This window comes from Silurus aristotelis (genome assembly GCF_946808225.1).
Source record: "Silurus aristotelis genome assembly, chromosome: 24".
NCBI classification, from domain to species: Eukaryota; Metazoa; Chordata; class Actinopteri; order Siluriformes; family Siluridae; genus Silurus; species Silurus aristotelis.
This window is the reverse complement of record NC_139597.1, coordinates 6,628,912-6,642,192: the sequence shown is the minus strand read 5'-3', so window position 1 is coordinate 6,642,192 and position 13,281 is coordinate 6,628,912. Positions and strand designations below refer to the sequence as shown.

Below are 13,281 nucleotides of genomic sequence, written 5' to 3'. Positions count from 1 at the left end.
CTTGAGTAAAGGTGGCTGTATGCGTAAAAGTGGTAACCCTTTGTGTAATGTCTAACTTTTCTGACAACGTGTGGCTAGCCTATATAATGTTTCTGTTGCTGACAGGAGGCATGAATCTACAGCTTCATACTTCATTCCATTCTGCATTTATTTCTTACGACAGGTGGGGGCGCCAAAAATGCGCCAAAATGAAACCTGACAGTGATGTTTGCTATTCTTGCTAGAATGATGTACCAGAAAAATTTTGAAGTAAATTTTTTTCTTTTATGTATTTTAGATTAATAAGTAAGGCTTAAGTTTGCTACATCACCGCTTCAGTGTCCATGATTTGATCCTAGCAAACGATTGTGCAGTATCTGTGCAGAGTTTCGGGCGCTTTCTTTGGATTTTCCGGTTTCTTTCCACCTCCCAAAACATTCCAGTGTCTGGGCTGGTTATAATAAATTGCTCTGTCTGTCTGTGTCTGTCTGTGTGTGTGTGTGTGTGTGTGTGTGTGTGTACACGGTGCTCTGCAATGGACTGGCATCTAATCTATGATATTCCTATTAACCAGTTTTTCAACAATGACCCCAATTGAATCCTATCCAGAATAAAGCATTTAGAATAAGTAAATTAAATGCATTTTTCTATTTTCTTTGTGTTGCATATATTGGTGTTAGGTGATATGCCAATATGATGTTCTTTCACTTCAAATGCCAATCAAGCAGCATCTTTCCCTCTAACCAACAATCTTTCATTGGTTCACTCATCCAAGAATCAGGTTTGGCAGAGAACGTAATACTCTTGGACACTTACATGTGATGGAAACTAAAAAACTTTATTCAGTCTTTAAATGTTTACCAGCAAAAAACCTTTATAAAAACAGTACAAAAAAGTACAGGGCAGAAACCGGCATGACACATTTCACTTGATTTCAAACCCACACAATACAGATTTCTTTTAACCCACATATATTATTAACATCAATTGAGCAAATAACAGCTACCATTACAATATTACAAATATAAAACGAGAAGACATTTTAATTATACGTTTGACTGAGCAGCTTAGACTAATAAAGCATGAAGTATTCTCACAGGCATAACTCATAACAAATGAGCTGCTCTCTAAAGATTTATTTCAGGACATTCAAACGTGCCCACTGGAATAAACGTGTTCTGCGTCAGCACTCCTGGTGTGGCTCCAATAAACTATTCCACCACAGCACAATGTTCCTTGGCGTGGGGAGACACTGCTAAGGAAAATCTCACAAAAATTGTCAATAAAAATGTCGATTTAAATGTCTAAACCTCATATTTTAATCATGAAAATGAAACTTTTATACAATTATGAATCACACTGATAAATATTAATATTGGCAATTTTTCTAACATGGCTATATGGGTATGGGGTATTTTCATGTGTATTTAAGTATTTATTATTTCATACATTTGCATAGAAAAACAGAGGGCAAAGCAACGTGGTATTCTGGAGATGAGATCCAAGAATCAATTCAGAAAAAGAATTAAAAAGCAAAAATCCAATCTTTAATCCTGGGTTAAAAATCACAACATTTGTCAACCAAGTTTATGATTTCCAAGAAGAAGAAGAAAAAAAACATATATTCTGCTAACAAAAGTCTGGCCAAGCTGCATCATGATTTATGCATGTTCACGATAATATTTAGTCGTCACTCACAACTTTTAAATCGTAATCAGTTATGAAAGGCAGGATCACTTTTCCCCCCCAGCGGGACACAAGGTTCTTATATAAAATTGTGAAGAATTTATTTCTGAACACTTTTTTTCAGTGAATAAATTAATATGGATTTGCAAAAAGTTATCACATTCAGTGTAAAGATAAAAAACATAAACAAATGTTGTAGCCTATTTATATTATATGGCCGAAGGTTTGTCGACACCTGACCATTACACTCATAACTACTTGTGAATCATCTCTTTCAGATGCAGTCCCTTGTTGACGGTTATAATAACATCTGATCTTCTGAAAAGACTTTTAATAGATTTTGGATCTTCATTTAGCCACATGAGCATTTAGTGAAGTTAGATACTGATGCTGTTTGAGGAGATCTGGGGTGCATTTGTTATTCCAGTTCATCCCATTGGTCTTCATTGGGGTAGAGGTCCAGGCTCTGAGCAGGACACTTAAGTTCTTCTACTTCAAACTTGGCCAATTATGTCTTCACAGCGCTTGATTTGGCACTCCAGTGAAGGGAAGTAATACAGCTACAGGTGAAGTCTCAGCCCTCTTTTCGTCCGGTGTTCTGAGACTCAGATTGTTCTGTTCTGTTCTCAGATTCTGTGACCATCGTATGCTGTGACCATAGAGGGCGCTGTTTCTAAAATGTAGCTTGTCTAGAGAAGTTCCCACATCCACTCGCGAACCGCTGCCACAATATTATTCTGAATATGTAGCCAAACTAGAAGTATGGCTTCCTTTTATAAAGTATAAGTTGTATTTAAATGCCTGATTAACACTTAAACCGGTCTTTAAAAGTATGAAAGTCTACATAAATAATCTATGAATATAGTGTTTATGAAGGCAGGATTAACTTCTTATCTGGTTGGACACATTTTTGATTGTCCAGGAGATTTCTGACTGCTCCATCAGCAAGCCCCAAGCAAGAATAGCGTATGCTTCCATTAAAAACTTTCTTTTCGGCTTCTCCCGTTAGGGGTCGCCACAGCGGATCCTCCGCACTTTGATTTGGCACATGTTTTACGCTGGATGCCCTTCCTAACGCAACCCTCCCCAATTTATCCGGGCTTGGAACCGGCACTAAGAGTGGCTGGGGATGGTTCCCTGACCGGGAATCGAACCCGGGTCGCAGCGGTGGGAGCGCTGCATCTTAACCACTAGACCACCAGGGGACCTTTCCATTAATTTCCCATTTTAAAATATTAAGGAAGTGTTGCAAGAAGGAATATTTTTTCCCCACATTTAATTTTCACCACATGTCTCAAAGTCTTGCACACTATCAGGTCTATCTGATGAAACAAAAAATGTATCTACAGAGGAAGCACGCAAGAATAAAAAGAGCAGAATATAAAATTAAATTACTGGAGCATAAATTCAACATTGGCTCACGGTTGTTTATTCTTTTTCTGTGAGTCAAGGCAATAAATTTAGGCATATCTCTCTTTTTTTTGGCAGAACAAAGACATATTCAGAATAGCAAAATGGCAAACCACATGAAAAGTAATACTTGAACCGCTCGATAGCTTTAAACCTGATTTACATCTTTATTAATAATCATTAAAAAAAAGTTGCCTTTAGCGCGTCTCTAGTTCAGCTGATGTTGAAGTGGGAAAATCATTTTGCTTCATCTTTAATTAAAATAAAACAGTTTTTTTTTTTTCTTTATCAAATTTCTAATGTTTTAATGGGAATTGTATTGGTTTTCAATGGAAACAATACAACAAATGATATATGACAACTTTGGGAACTTAGATCACATTGGTGTCTTCTGAAAACCATTAGGAATCACTGGGGCATCATCAAGCATTCAGATTACAATAGGGTTCTACAAAAGTTACTTTGGTTAAATGATGATTTCATGATGTACACAAACAATGCATAATGGAAATCAGTTGGAAACTGTTTTAATGGTTTCTTGGAAGCTACTATTTCTGAGAGTTTCTATTGTCCTATTTTTCAAGAGGGTTTAAGTTTATTCTCTTATTTACTACTGAGCTTCAAATACTAATACAGGCTAATAAGTACAAAATTCATCATTTTGACTGGTCGGAAGGCAAATTGTAATTTGAAATGAATGCCAACCTTCTACTATGTTGCCATTTCTATAGTAACAGCTTGTTCACAAGTACTTATATGGTGGATGCACCACATAACAGATTTTAAACTGTTTAAAGATGCTTATTTAGCATCCAGTGTCAGTGCTTTGGGAAAAGCATTAACTGTAAATTGTCCAGCACGAGAACATCTATAGAAGAGAGTGCATTGACATTTTGCATTAACAAAGAGCTCCATTTTAAAGCATTCAAAAGATAATAACAGTGTGATGATAAAATAAATGTTTATAGCTGTAGTAACATAACCAGTATTAGCTTGTTTCATGCATGTTCCCCAACAGTCAGCATTATCAGAATTCAAATTCATATGGTTGGATAAGTATTAAATACTCTAAAGTGCTTTATATCTTTTATATGGCAGCAGATTGCACACAATATTTTTCTGTTTACTGCTGAAAAAAATGGAAAGCTTCAAAGATACTGTACAGAATATAATCCAATTCATGTATAGACATTTATAAAACATTTATAGCACAATGAAACAGACATTTTCATTTGAGCGTAGGTGGACAGGTGGCTCAGGCATGTATAAACCTGAACATTCAATCCATGGAAACCCACTTGCAGGAACACAGACACTACCTTCTCACATAGGAAACTGAAGAACTTGTCCCCAGGTATTATAACCGATTTCAAATGGTGCTAGAAGATAGTGCAGACTCTAAGCACCAGAGGAAATCAGTCATCGTTTTGTGGGGGTGAGAGTGGAAAGGAGAGGGACGCTTCCAGCACAAGTCCACGTAATCCCCCCCTCCAAATTCGAGCAATGGTCTTAAAGAATGGTGATCAGTACGGGTTAGTATACTGTAATTTGTTAATAATTAAGCAAATTAGAGTACAAAATTGAGCAAAATGGCAATTTGCAGTACTGTATAAACTTTACAGTGTACATGTATGTGGCTGCCTGGCCACGGTGCTTAAAAAGGAGAGAAAAGAGCTGGGGCTTTGAAACATCAAAAACACAGTGTACAGATGTGTACATCCTGTAACATACCGCGTATACACTGCTACGTTTGCTGAACACCTTCTGACCAATCATTGAACCATAGTAACTGTACAGTTTAACATGTTAATAATGTAATCAGTGTGAAACTGCTTGTTTAATGCTTGTTTACATGGTATATACCAGCCAAATGCAATCATTCCAAGCTGTATATTACATATGTCTACATCTATTTAAATAGGTAATGTATAACAGGATGAGATAAAACCAGAGTTCTAAGTTTTCTTCCATTTTTCTGTGTCAAAAAGGAAATGACAACTAAATGCAGGAACTAAAGCTGTCAGTGGGGAACTTAAGAAACATCTGACTGCAAATGCAAGAGGAAGGGTCCAAGATAAAATCTAAATGAAATGGTCGGATTTGTTAGAAATGTATGCTTTACAGCTAATTTTCACAGAATTGGAAAATGCCGGAGTTAAAAAAAAAAAAAAGATTTTTATGCTTCAGTGTCACGTTGGTGTGTACCATTTGTTGCTGAAATCACAGCTCCATGTCACACAAACAAACAGAAAATTACTGGCCACCTGTCGCTTTGTTACTCTCTATTGTGGTTACTGTTCTAAGAAGTCTTGCACTGAAGTGATTAGTGTATAAAATCTTTGTTCAGGTTTCATTTTCTTCGCCACTCTCCAGCAGCCATTCTTCTTCAGGAACACTGATTTCAAATGGTGCTAGACACTGGGTAGAACACATCTAAACCACCATGTGAAACCAGCATCCGGGAGAAGGTTTGTCCTCTGTGGCCCTTGCATGTTGTATGGAAATGCCCAGGCTGAAAAAGAACTCCACAGGAAAGGGAGATAAATACTGTGATAGCAGCTGGTTCAGTTTGAGAGGAAGTGGCTGCTCCTGTTAAAATAAATAAGACCAGCACAGTAACCATCCATCAAACTGGGTTTTGGTCAGGATGACGGTACAACTTTGCATGACCAGCGATGCGAGGTAGAGTGCAGGCTCTCTGGCACTGTGCACTCTGTTTATCTGTGTGTAAATTGGCTCTGAAAAATCACTGCATGACTTAGAGTTGTGGGAGGATGACGTCAGGACCTTCTAGAGGGCGACTGCTCGGAGTCAGAAAATATGAGTCACGGGTTCTCTAAACACTGTAGAGAGACGATCGGGTCGATGTACTCACCTAAACTTTAATCAGCTGCTGGTGAGCTTGCTGGCCTTCCATTTTTTTTCTCAATCTAATCACAAATACAAATAATTTTTGTTTTTGCTTTGACAGCTAGTCAGTGTAAACTTTTCGAGCGCCGTTTACAGCTAAATGTAAAGCCTACAGTCTTTTTTATGTGAAACTAGGTCTCTGTGGGGTGCATGCATTTCTGAAATCCGGTATCTGAACTACACCTAATTATTATTGCATGCTCCACTCATTATAGTCTGTCATGCTCTTTTCCTGTCCAATCCATCACATACAACATGCACCAGAAAATGCCTCTAGCAGACTTCAAAAACTGCAACCCTGTGAACACGGATGCTTTTTGATTTGAAGCTGATTAAATATATAAAAGAAGCAAAGAAATAGACATCGTCACCAAACATATTTGGCGTACAGTGTTAAATCCTTAATGTACAAACCAGACTGGAAAATATCAAGAAAAACTCCTTAATACAACACAAAGAAATAATCATTCAGAAGACACAGACTCAAATAGGAACCTATAGGGTGAGACTGGATACCATAACAGTATATAGGTTTACTGTGTGTGTGTGTGTGTGTGTGTGTGTGTGTGTGTGTGTGTGTGTGTGTGTGTGTGTGTGTGTGTGTGTGTGTGTGTGTGTGTGTGTGTGGGGCATAGTGGGAAACACAGGGGATGGGTTTCATGAATTCATTTTCAATGAAATGAAATGTTATATGTATAGCATTTTAACCAATAGACATTGCAACTATATATATATATATATATATATATATATATATGTGTGTGTGTGTGTGTGTGTGTGTGTGTGTGTGTAAATATAAATTTAAGCATCATAATTTTGGTCTCTATAAGTTTATCTAAAGGTTTTTAACTTCTTGTTCTACTGATATGTGAATGGTGCAGAATAATGAAGAAAAATCTAAAATTGTCAGTAAAACCAGGATAGAATAGTTGATTAATCAGGTTTTAGCCAGTAGTTGTTTAGACTGATTTCTGTTGACTGGACCAAACTATAACATGAGCCATAGGTGTTGTCTTTCCTGAATTAAACTGTCAAACTGAAACATGAATAAAGCTGTTGACTTGCTTGCGACCACAGGTGTTGCACCGAAATACGTTTTGCCACCCTCAGTTTCACCTCTACCATAGACCACTCTAAATGAATCACAGAGGATGTTGTACACATTTTAAACAAGTAACTTCTTATTAAGCAGCTTTAAAGCCATTAAAACTATTTTTTTAAAAAAAGCTTTAAAGCAATTAAAACTATTATAATGCTTAATCTGTAAATAATTATTTGGTGCCACCATTTTTGTATACAAACCTGCATTGGTATAAAACAAAAGCATGCAGGTCTGTGGGCAAACACAAGAGGGCAGTGTTTGTGTTAAACCATAAAAAGCATTTTTTTGTGGAAACACACCCACACACAAGCATACATGCACATGTTCTAGGCTACAATCATGTGTACAATTATGCGTGTGTGAAAAGCCCACTATGGAAGTATGGTTCCCTTTACCTAGTCACTCTAGTTCCTCTTCCATTCTCTCTCAGGAAGTAGCAGGAAACCCCCCCAAAAAAGACACATTCATAGACACATGCTCAAAAAACACTACCAGTGATGACATCGGCTGCTTCCTGCTTTCTTCTTTTTCAGCCGGGTTTGGATGGTTCAGCTGGCGTTTACATAACCTCTATGTGCCTCTTTCCACACATGGTCATTCAGGTTTCCAGCAAGGATGGGTAAACTCTTTCCGTTTTCACTCCCTCTGAATGACGTGGCTCCTGGAAGACCAGCGTTTCACCCAGGTTAAGTGCTTTCCCATCCGACTGTCTCGGTAGATCCACGCTTCATGCTTTATGCTCAGAGGAGAGTTTGTGTCTGTGCAGTGGCAGTCAGGTGGTAAACAGAAGTGAGGGAGGGAGAGAGGGAGGGGTGATCTGTATCTAAAATGGACAGATGTAAAAACAGAGAAACAACATATTAGCGAAGAAAAGAGTGGACATATGAAACTAAGACAGACTGTGTAAAGAGATAAACAATATTATTTGGTGTTTAAGTAATGAATAAAACATAACGGGATATGCTCTTTTGGGTAAAAACTTAATGTTGGGATGGTTTTATGTACTGGGAATTTCTTATTCTTTTAGAAAAGACCATTTTAATCTTTTCACAATGTCATGGAATGCTCACAAAACCATTTACTGCAATCCCAAACTTTCTGAATTGAAGTTAATGAGAAAGATAACAAAAAAAAACAAAAACGCATAGCTTTACCAAGAGCTGTTACTATAGCAACAATACAGTATAATAACAAGTGCGTTAACATACAGTACCGTCAGAGAATATAGAAAATGAATCAACACCTTCTGACCAATCAGATTTGCAGATTGAACAGCGCTGAAGTAAACAGAAACAGTCATCAAAGCTTTTCTGACAGTCACTTCAGACGCATTACTCGTACAGTACAGTAAGGCAAATCAAAATCAGTTTTTTATTCATTTATTTTTACTCCAGATGCAATTATCCACCCTAAGGTTATTAAAGTTATTGCCATGAGAAAGAGCGTGAGTCATCAAAATATCCAATCTAGCGTAATAGAATTATTCGAATTGCCAAACTGATTCCAACGCCTAGGCCCCTGGACAAGCGTCATTAGCTCGAAAAAAAAATGAACAGATTCACTGTCTTGAGTCGTGACAATCTGATTGTTAAAGATAGACACAGAAACAGATATACGTGCAGATGCAGATGGCAGTGGACCTGAATATATATTTTTATTTAACGTCCAGCTATGATTCATGTCTGAATCAAGAAAAGCTAATGAGCGTGTGTTTTGTTATTATTAAAAGGAACTGATTAACACTTAGCGGAGGGCGAGATACTGAAGCGTGACGCACAGCAGCACTGAATGTGTTGTTCTTTCACACATCCACTCCCCCCTCCATCGCAAGAGAGGCTGTGATCCCTGGGCGATGTGTTATTCCTGTAAATGGCCCTAAAGGGACAACTCGTTAAACCCTGAGGTCTCAATGTATGAGATATAACTACAGGTCCGAGGACAAGCAGGTGTGTGACAATGTGACATAAGCACACACACACTTACACACACACACAGAGTGACATGTGAGAACTTATCAAACCGGATGAGCCGATTAGAACCAAACACAATGACTCACACAAGGAGAGGAAAAGTACTGAAGGAAAATCATTTCAGCTAATTTGCTATTAAACTAGCCCAGCATAGCAACATGCCCATAGCGACCACAATCACACACCGACTGAAGTAAATCACAGAGTTTATATCCAGATCGCCAGTTAGCGCCAGGGGAGAGTAAACTGTGAAGTTTATCTGTAGCTAAATATTCAACTGAAATTCACGTCACTAAATACTTTTAGGTACCAAAAAGCAACACTACATTCACTCATTCAATCTTATTTCACCATTATTTTGTACACATTTTGAAGAAAAACTTTTCTTTTCATTGCTATTCTTTATATTTCACTATATTACAAAGCCATTGAATTTTCGATTGTGATTGGTGAGAGGGTTTTGATTAATAATCTCTATAGATGTAGCTCTGGAAGGCCTTTATATAAATCCACTAGCTCTAATACACAACCTTTTCCTTAATAACATACACAGTGGCTTTGCGTGGTAGTTGGTCACTCAGTCGAAGAGTAATAATAAATGGATTAAAAAAGTTCCACAATATTAACTATAAAAATAAACAGCTTACAAAAAAAAAACTAAAAGGTGAGTCTTTAATTAAAAAATCTAATAATTATCAAAGGCTGATGAATGAAACAGTTCAGTGACATTTGAGTTGGTACCAGTAACTCATTTTGGGTGCACTACACCACCCTGTGCTGTAATTATCTTATCTGTCTTTATACATAAGCATCTCACGTGTTTAATACTGTACGTGATGATTGTTAGGGGGAGTTATTACTTACTTACAATTTTATGGCATGTCAATTAAAGATGACAGGTCATGAAGGCCACATGAAAGTTCTTGATGAGACTTAATTAAAAAGATTTTTTTTTTGAAAGGTAATAATTATTTTTTACATTTGTGGTTTAATCTGGAGGAAGCAAGAGCTTTAAAAAAAAAAAAAAAGAATGTTGCGGTGGCTTTTCTCCAATTAGCAAATGTGCAATGTGGAATGAGTGTGTATTACAGAACCTAATGTTCCACATATTAGTGTTGGATATGAATTAAAATAACGTGTATTTGTAAGATCTGGCATGTAACCGTAGACCTTTGTTTCTGACTTATTGTGCTGTAGTCTATACTAATTAATATGTTTAATCAATGTGTAGGTGAGGAGAGATTTACTCAACCAATTCAACTATAAATTAGCAAACTAGAACAGCATGCTTACTGGCTGATATATTCAACACTGTTCTCTGAATTTTAGGGATTCTTTTCTGTGGGTTGATGCAAATTAAACCAAAAAACCTTACTCTACTTCTACCAATAGTTAGATTTAATTGCTAGTAAACAGCATGGCCACAGTGGTCATCTGGTATTTGTTCCACTCATGTTGGTAAAGGCCCTTTACCAGGGTAGATTGTGACATTTTGTTTAGATTTTGACCAGTTGATCAGCAGACCAGAATTTTTTAATTAATCGTCAGCGATTAATTGTGCTGCAAATTAGGGCAATTATTAGGCAGGTGCATCTTACACACCAAACTGTCTGTGTGCGTTCTGCACTTATGTGAGAGGATATAACTCCTCCCTACCAGCAGGTGGAAGTAGTCTGTATTCGGCATCTAAACAAGGTATCCAGAATCATTAGACTGTGAAATCAGTGTTTATACCTGCCACAATCATTAATAACAGATTTGTGTAGCTTTTATTAATCCTGTCTGCTAAATCACTATTATATATATATATATATATATATATATATATATATATATATATATATATATATATATATATATATATATATATATATATATGCATCTTAAAATGTTTTTTTTGTGAATGGCAACTAATATAAAGTAGTATAAAGTATTATATAAATAGAAAGATTTACTTGTGATATTCGCTTTGTGGCTGGTGAGATTATAAGATCTCTTTTAGGCTCAATGAATTTGTTGGGTCTTTACCTGATAAAAAATAAAAGTACTTTAAAATAGTAATAGTGAATTTTGGTTGTTATATTTACGTAATATTATTTATTCATATATATTGTTTTCAGCATGAAACCAAAAGTTTCAGCTTTATACTGATTTAAATCTGATTTCGTGGTTGTTTTTTTAAATTAAGCCACACTGAACTCTAAATGGGTTTTCCAGTGGGTTTACCTCAGATATTTTAATGACACTAGTTTAAATCCCCACACAAGTAGTAGCTGGCAACTGAGGCTACATTGCAACTGTGAATCTTGGCACAATCATTAAATTTTTTACCAGCTCATAAACTCTAACAATAACCACTGCAGGTACATGAGAAAAAGTGAAGCACATCACAGCCCCTACCACAAACACAATAAACTATAATAACTCTTTCCACAATGCATTTCCTTTCCCTAATCCTTTTAAGCCAAATGGAATCTTTCAAAAAAAGAAAAACAAAAAAAAACAAAAAAAAAACAAAACACACCCACTCAAATCCAAGACACACCTCTGTAGAATTTCTCTCCAAACTCTAGCAATCTTCCAGGGAATTTTAAACATCTGGCAACCACTTTTGATGGTTTTACAGGAAGAGTGTGACCTCTGGCCCACTGCTTCTCGCTCGGGATGACACAGCGGCAGGAGAATGAAAGCGTTTTGTTATACACAAAAAAAAAATTAAAGACAATCTAATTGGCGAGGAATTTTAATTTTTCAGCAAATGGGACACTATCCAAAAAAAATCTGAAAAACACTGGAAATCTAGGGGGAGAAATACAGAAGACCAGACCTCACAGTGGGCATGTCTGTCTTTCTTCCCCTCATTTATGAACACACACACACACACACACACACACACACACACACACACACACACACACACACAGCAAAGTTTCAGGATGATGTGTGCTGGATAAAAGAGAGGATGTGATGCAGGTTGAGTCATAGTAAACATTTCACATTTACTTAGGAGCCTGTCTTCTATTAGCATTCATCTTATTCTGGTGTGTGTGTGTGTGTGTGTGTGTGTGTGTGTGTGTGTGTGTGTGTGTGTGTGTGTGTGCGCGCGCGCACGTGTGTGTGTGCGCACGTACGTGTGTGTGTGTGTGTGTGTGTGTGTGTGTGTGTGTGTGCGCACGTGTGCTCGGCTTTAACTAGCACAAAAACATTTTTGCAGCTGACAAGTGATACCCATTCAGTTCCTTTGCATAGAAAGAATTTTGCATCCTTATACATTTGCAAATGAGATTTTCTGCATCCTGGAAACCCAAAGATTTGACTCTCGTCGCATATCTGAAACACTATTACGCATAAACACAGGAACAGATACACATTTACTGGAAGACATTTGTGTTTTCTTAATGTGGTCTCATTAGGATTGAGATTGATATTTCAGAAGTAAAGATAATGTATGAAATTAACGAGCACATGCAAGTTCCAGTATACACTTTAACCAAAGATCATATAGAAATGGATTTCAATAAAATGTTTTTAAGAAAGAGGGGTTTAATAGAGAGAATTAGATTCAAACTAAAGAACAAAATGTCCAGTTCATTGTCTGATTTCTACTTGGATTTGATGACTTCTGAACAACTCTATTTCTGTACTTCAGGAGCACATTCTTAATCAGTGCCAATGACGAGTTATGGATATGACAGTGATGTGGACTTAAACAAATGATCCACAATAGATGCAAAATCTAGTTGAGGGTGTTTCACACTGTATAATTCATTTGACACAATCTACCATTTGGGCTAGAATGAACTAAGCTACAACACAAAATGAAACCAAACATTCATAAGACACCTGATCATCACACTGGCCGTTGTGTATGATGTCTTTGAATAACCTACTCCACAAAACCAAAGAAAAAGGCAAAAAAAAATAACATGGTCTGCCAAAGATGGTTTGGACAAACTTAAGCATCCTGCATAGATCCCTGACCACAACCCAACTTAAAACCTCAGACTCCATCAACCCACATCAGCACCTGACGTCACGAATGCTTTTGTCATAAAATACCCAGACCACACTCCAAAATCTAGTGAAAGGCCTTCCCAGAAAAGTGGAGGATATATGACAGTAAAGTGGGAATAAATCTGGAATTGGATTTCCATAAATACATAGCTATGATGGTTGTTCAAGCAAGCACACGCACAAGCAAGATCTATAGTGCTATAACAATAA

At 36.9% G+C, this 13,281-nt stretch overlaps 1 protein-coding gene and 1 long non-coding RNA gene across 12 annotated transcripts in view; both read right to left on the bottom strand.

The window, feature by feature from the left end:
* Window positions 1-791: 791 nt before the first annotated feature.
* LOC310719305 lies at window positions 792-4,546 on the bottom strand. Its single transcript, XR_014531441.1, has 2 exons — window positions 2,873-4,546; window positions 792-2,636 (listed from the first exon to the last, which is right to left on the bottom strand). It is a non-coding gene; the product is annotated as an uncharacterized lncRNA (long non-coding RNA).
* Window positions 4,547-7,148: 2,602 nt separating this feature from the next.
* LOC310719299 (uncharacterized protein) overlaps window positions 7,149-13,281 on the bottom strand; it is a 56,659-nt gene continuing 50,526 nt past the window's right edge. For all 11 annotated transcript variants that reach the window (XR_014531427.1, XR_014531428.1, XR_014531429.1 and 8 more), the window contains one exon: window positions 7,149-7,910. Coding sequence is in view for 2 of the 11 variants with exons in the window: in XM_083528896.1 (XP_083385022.1) it covers window positions 7,724-7,910 (187 nt within the window). In the remaining 9 variants the exon portion in view is untranslated. The remainder of the gene's footprint in view (window positions 7,911-13,281) is intronic.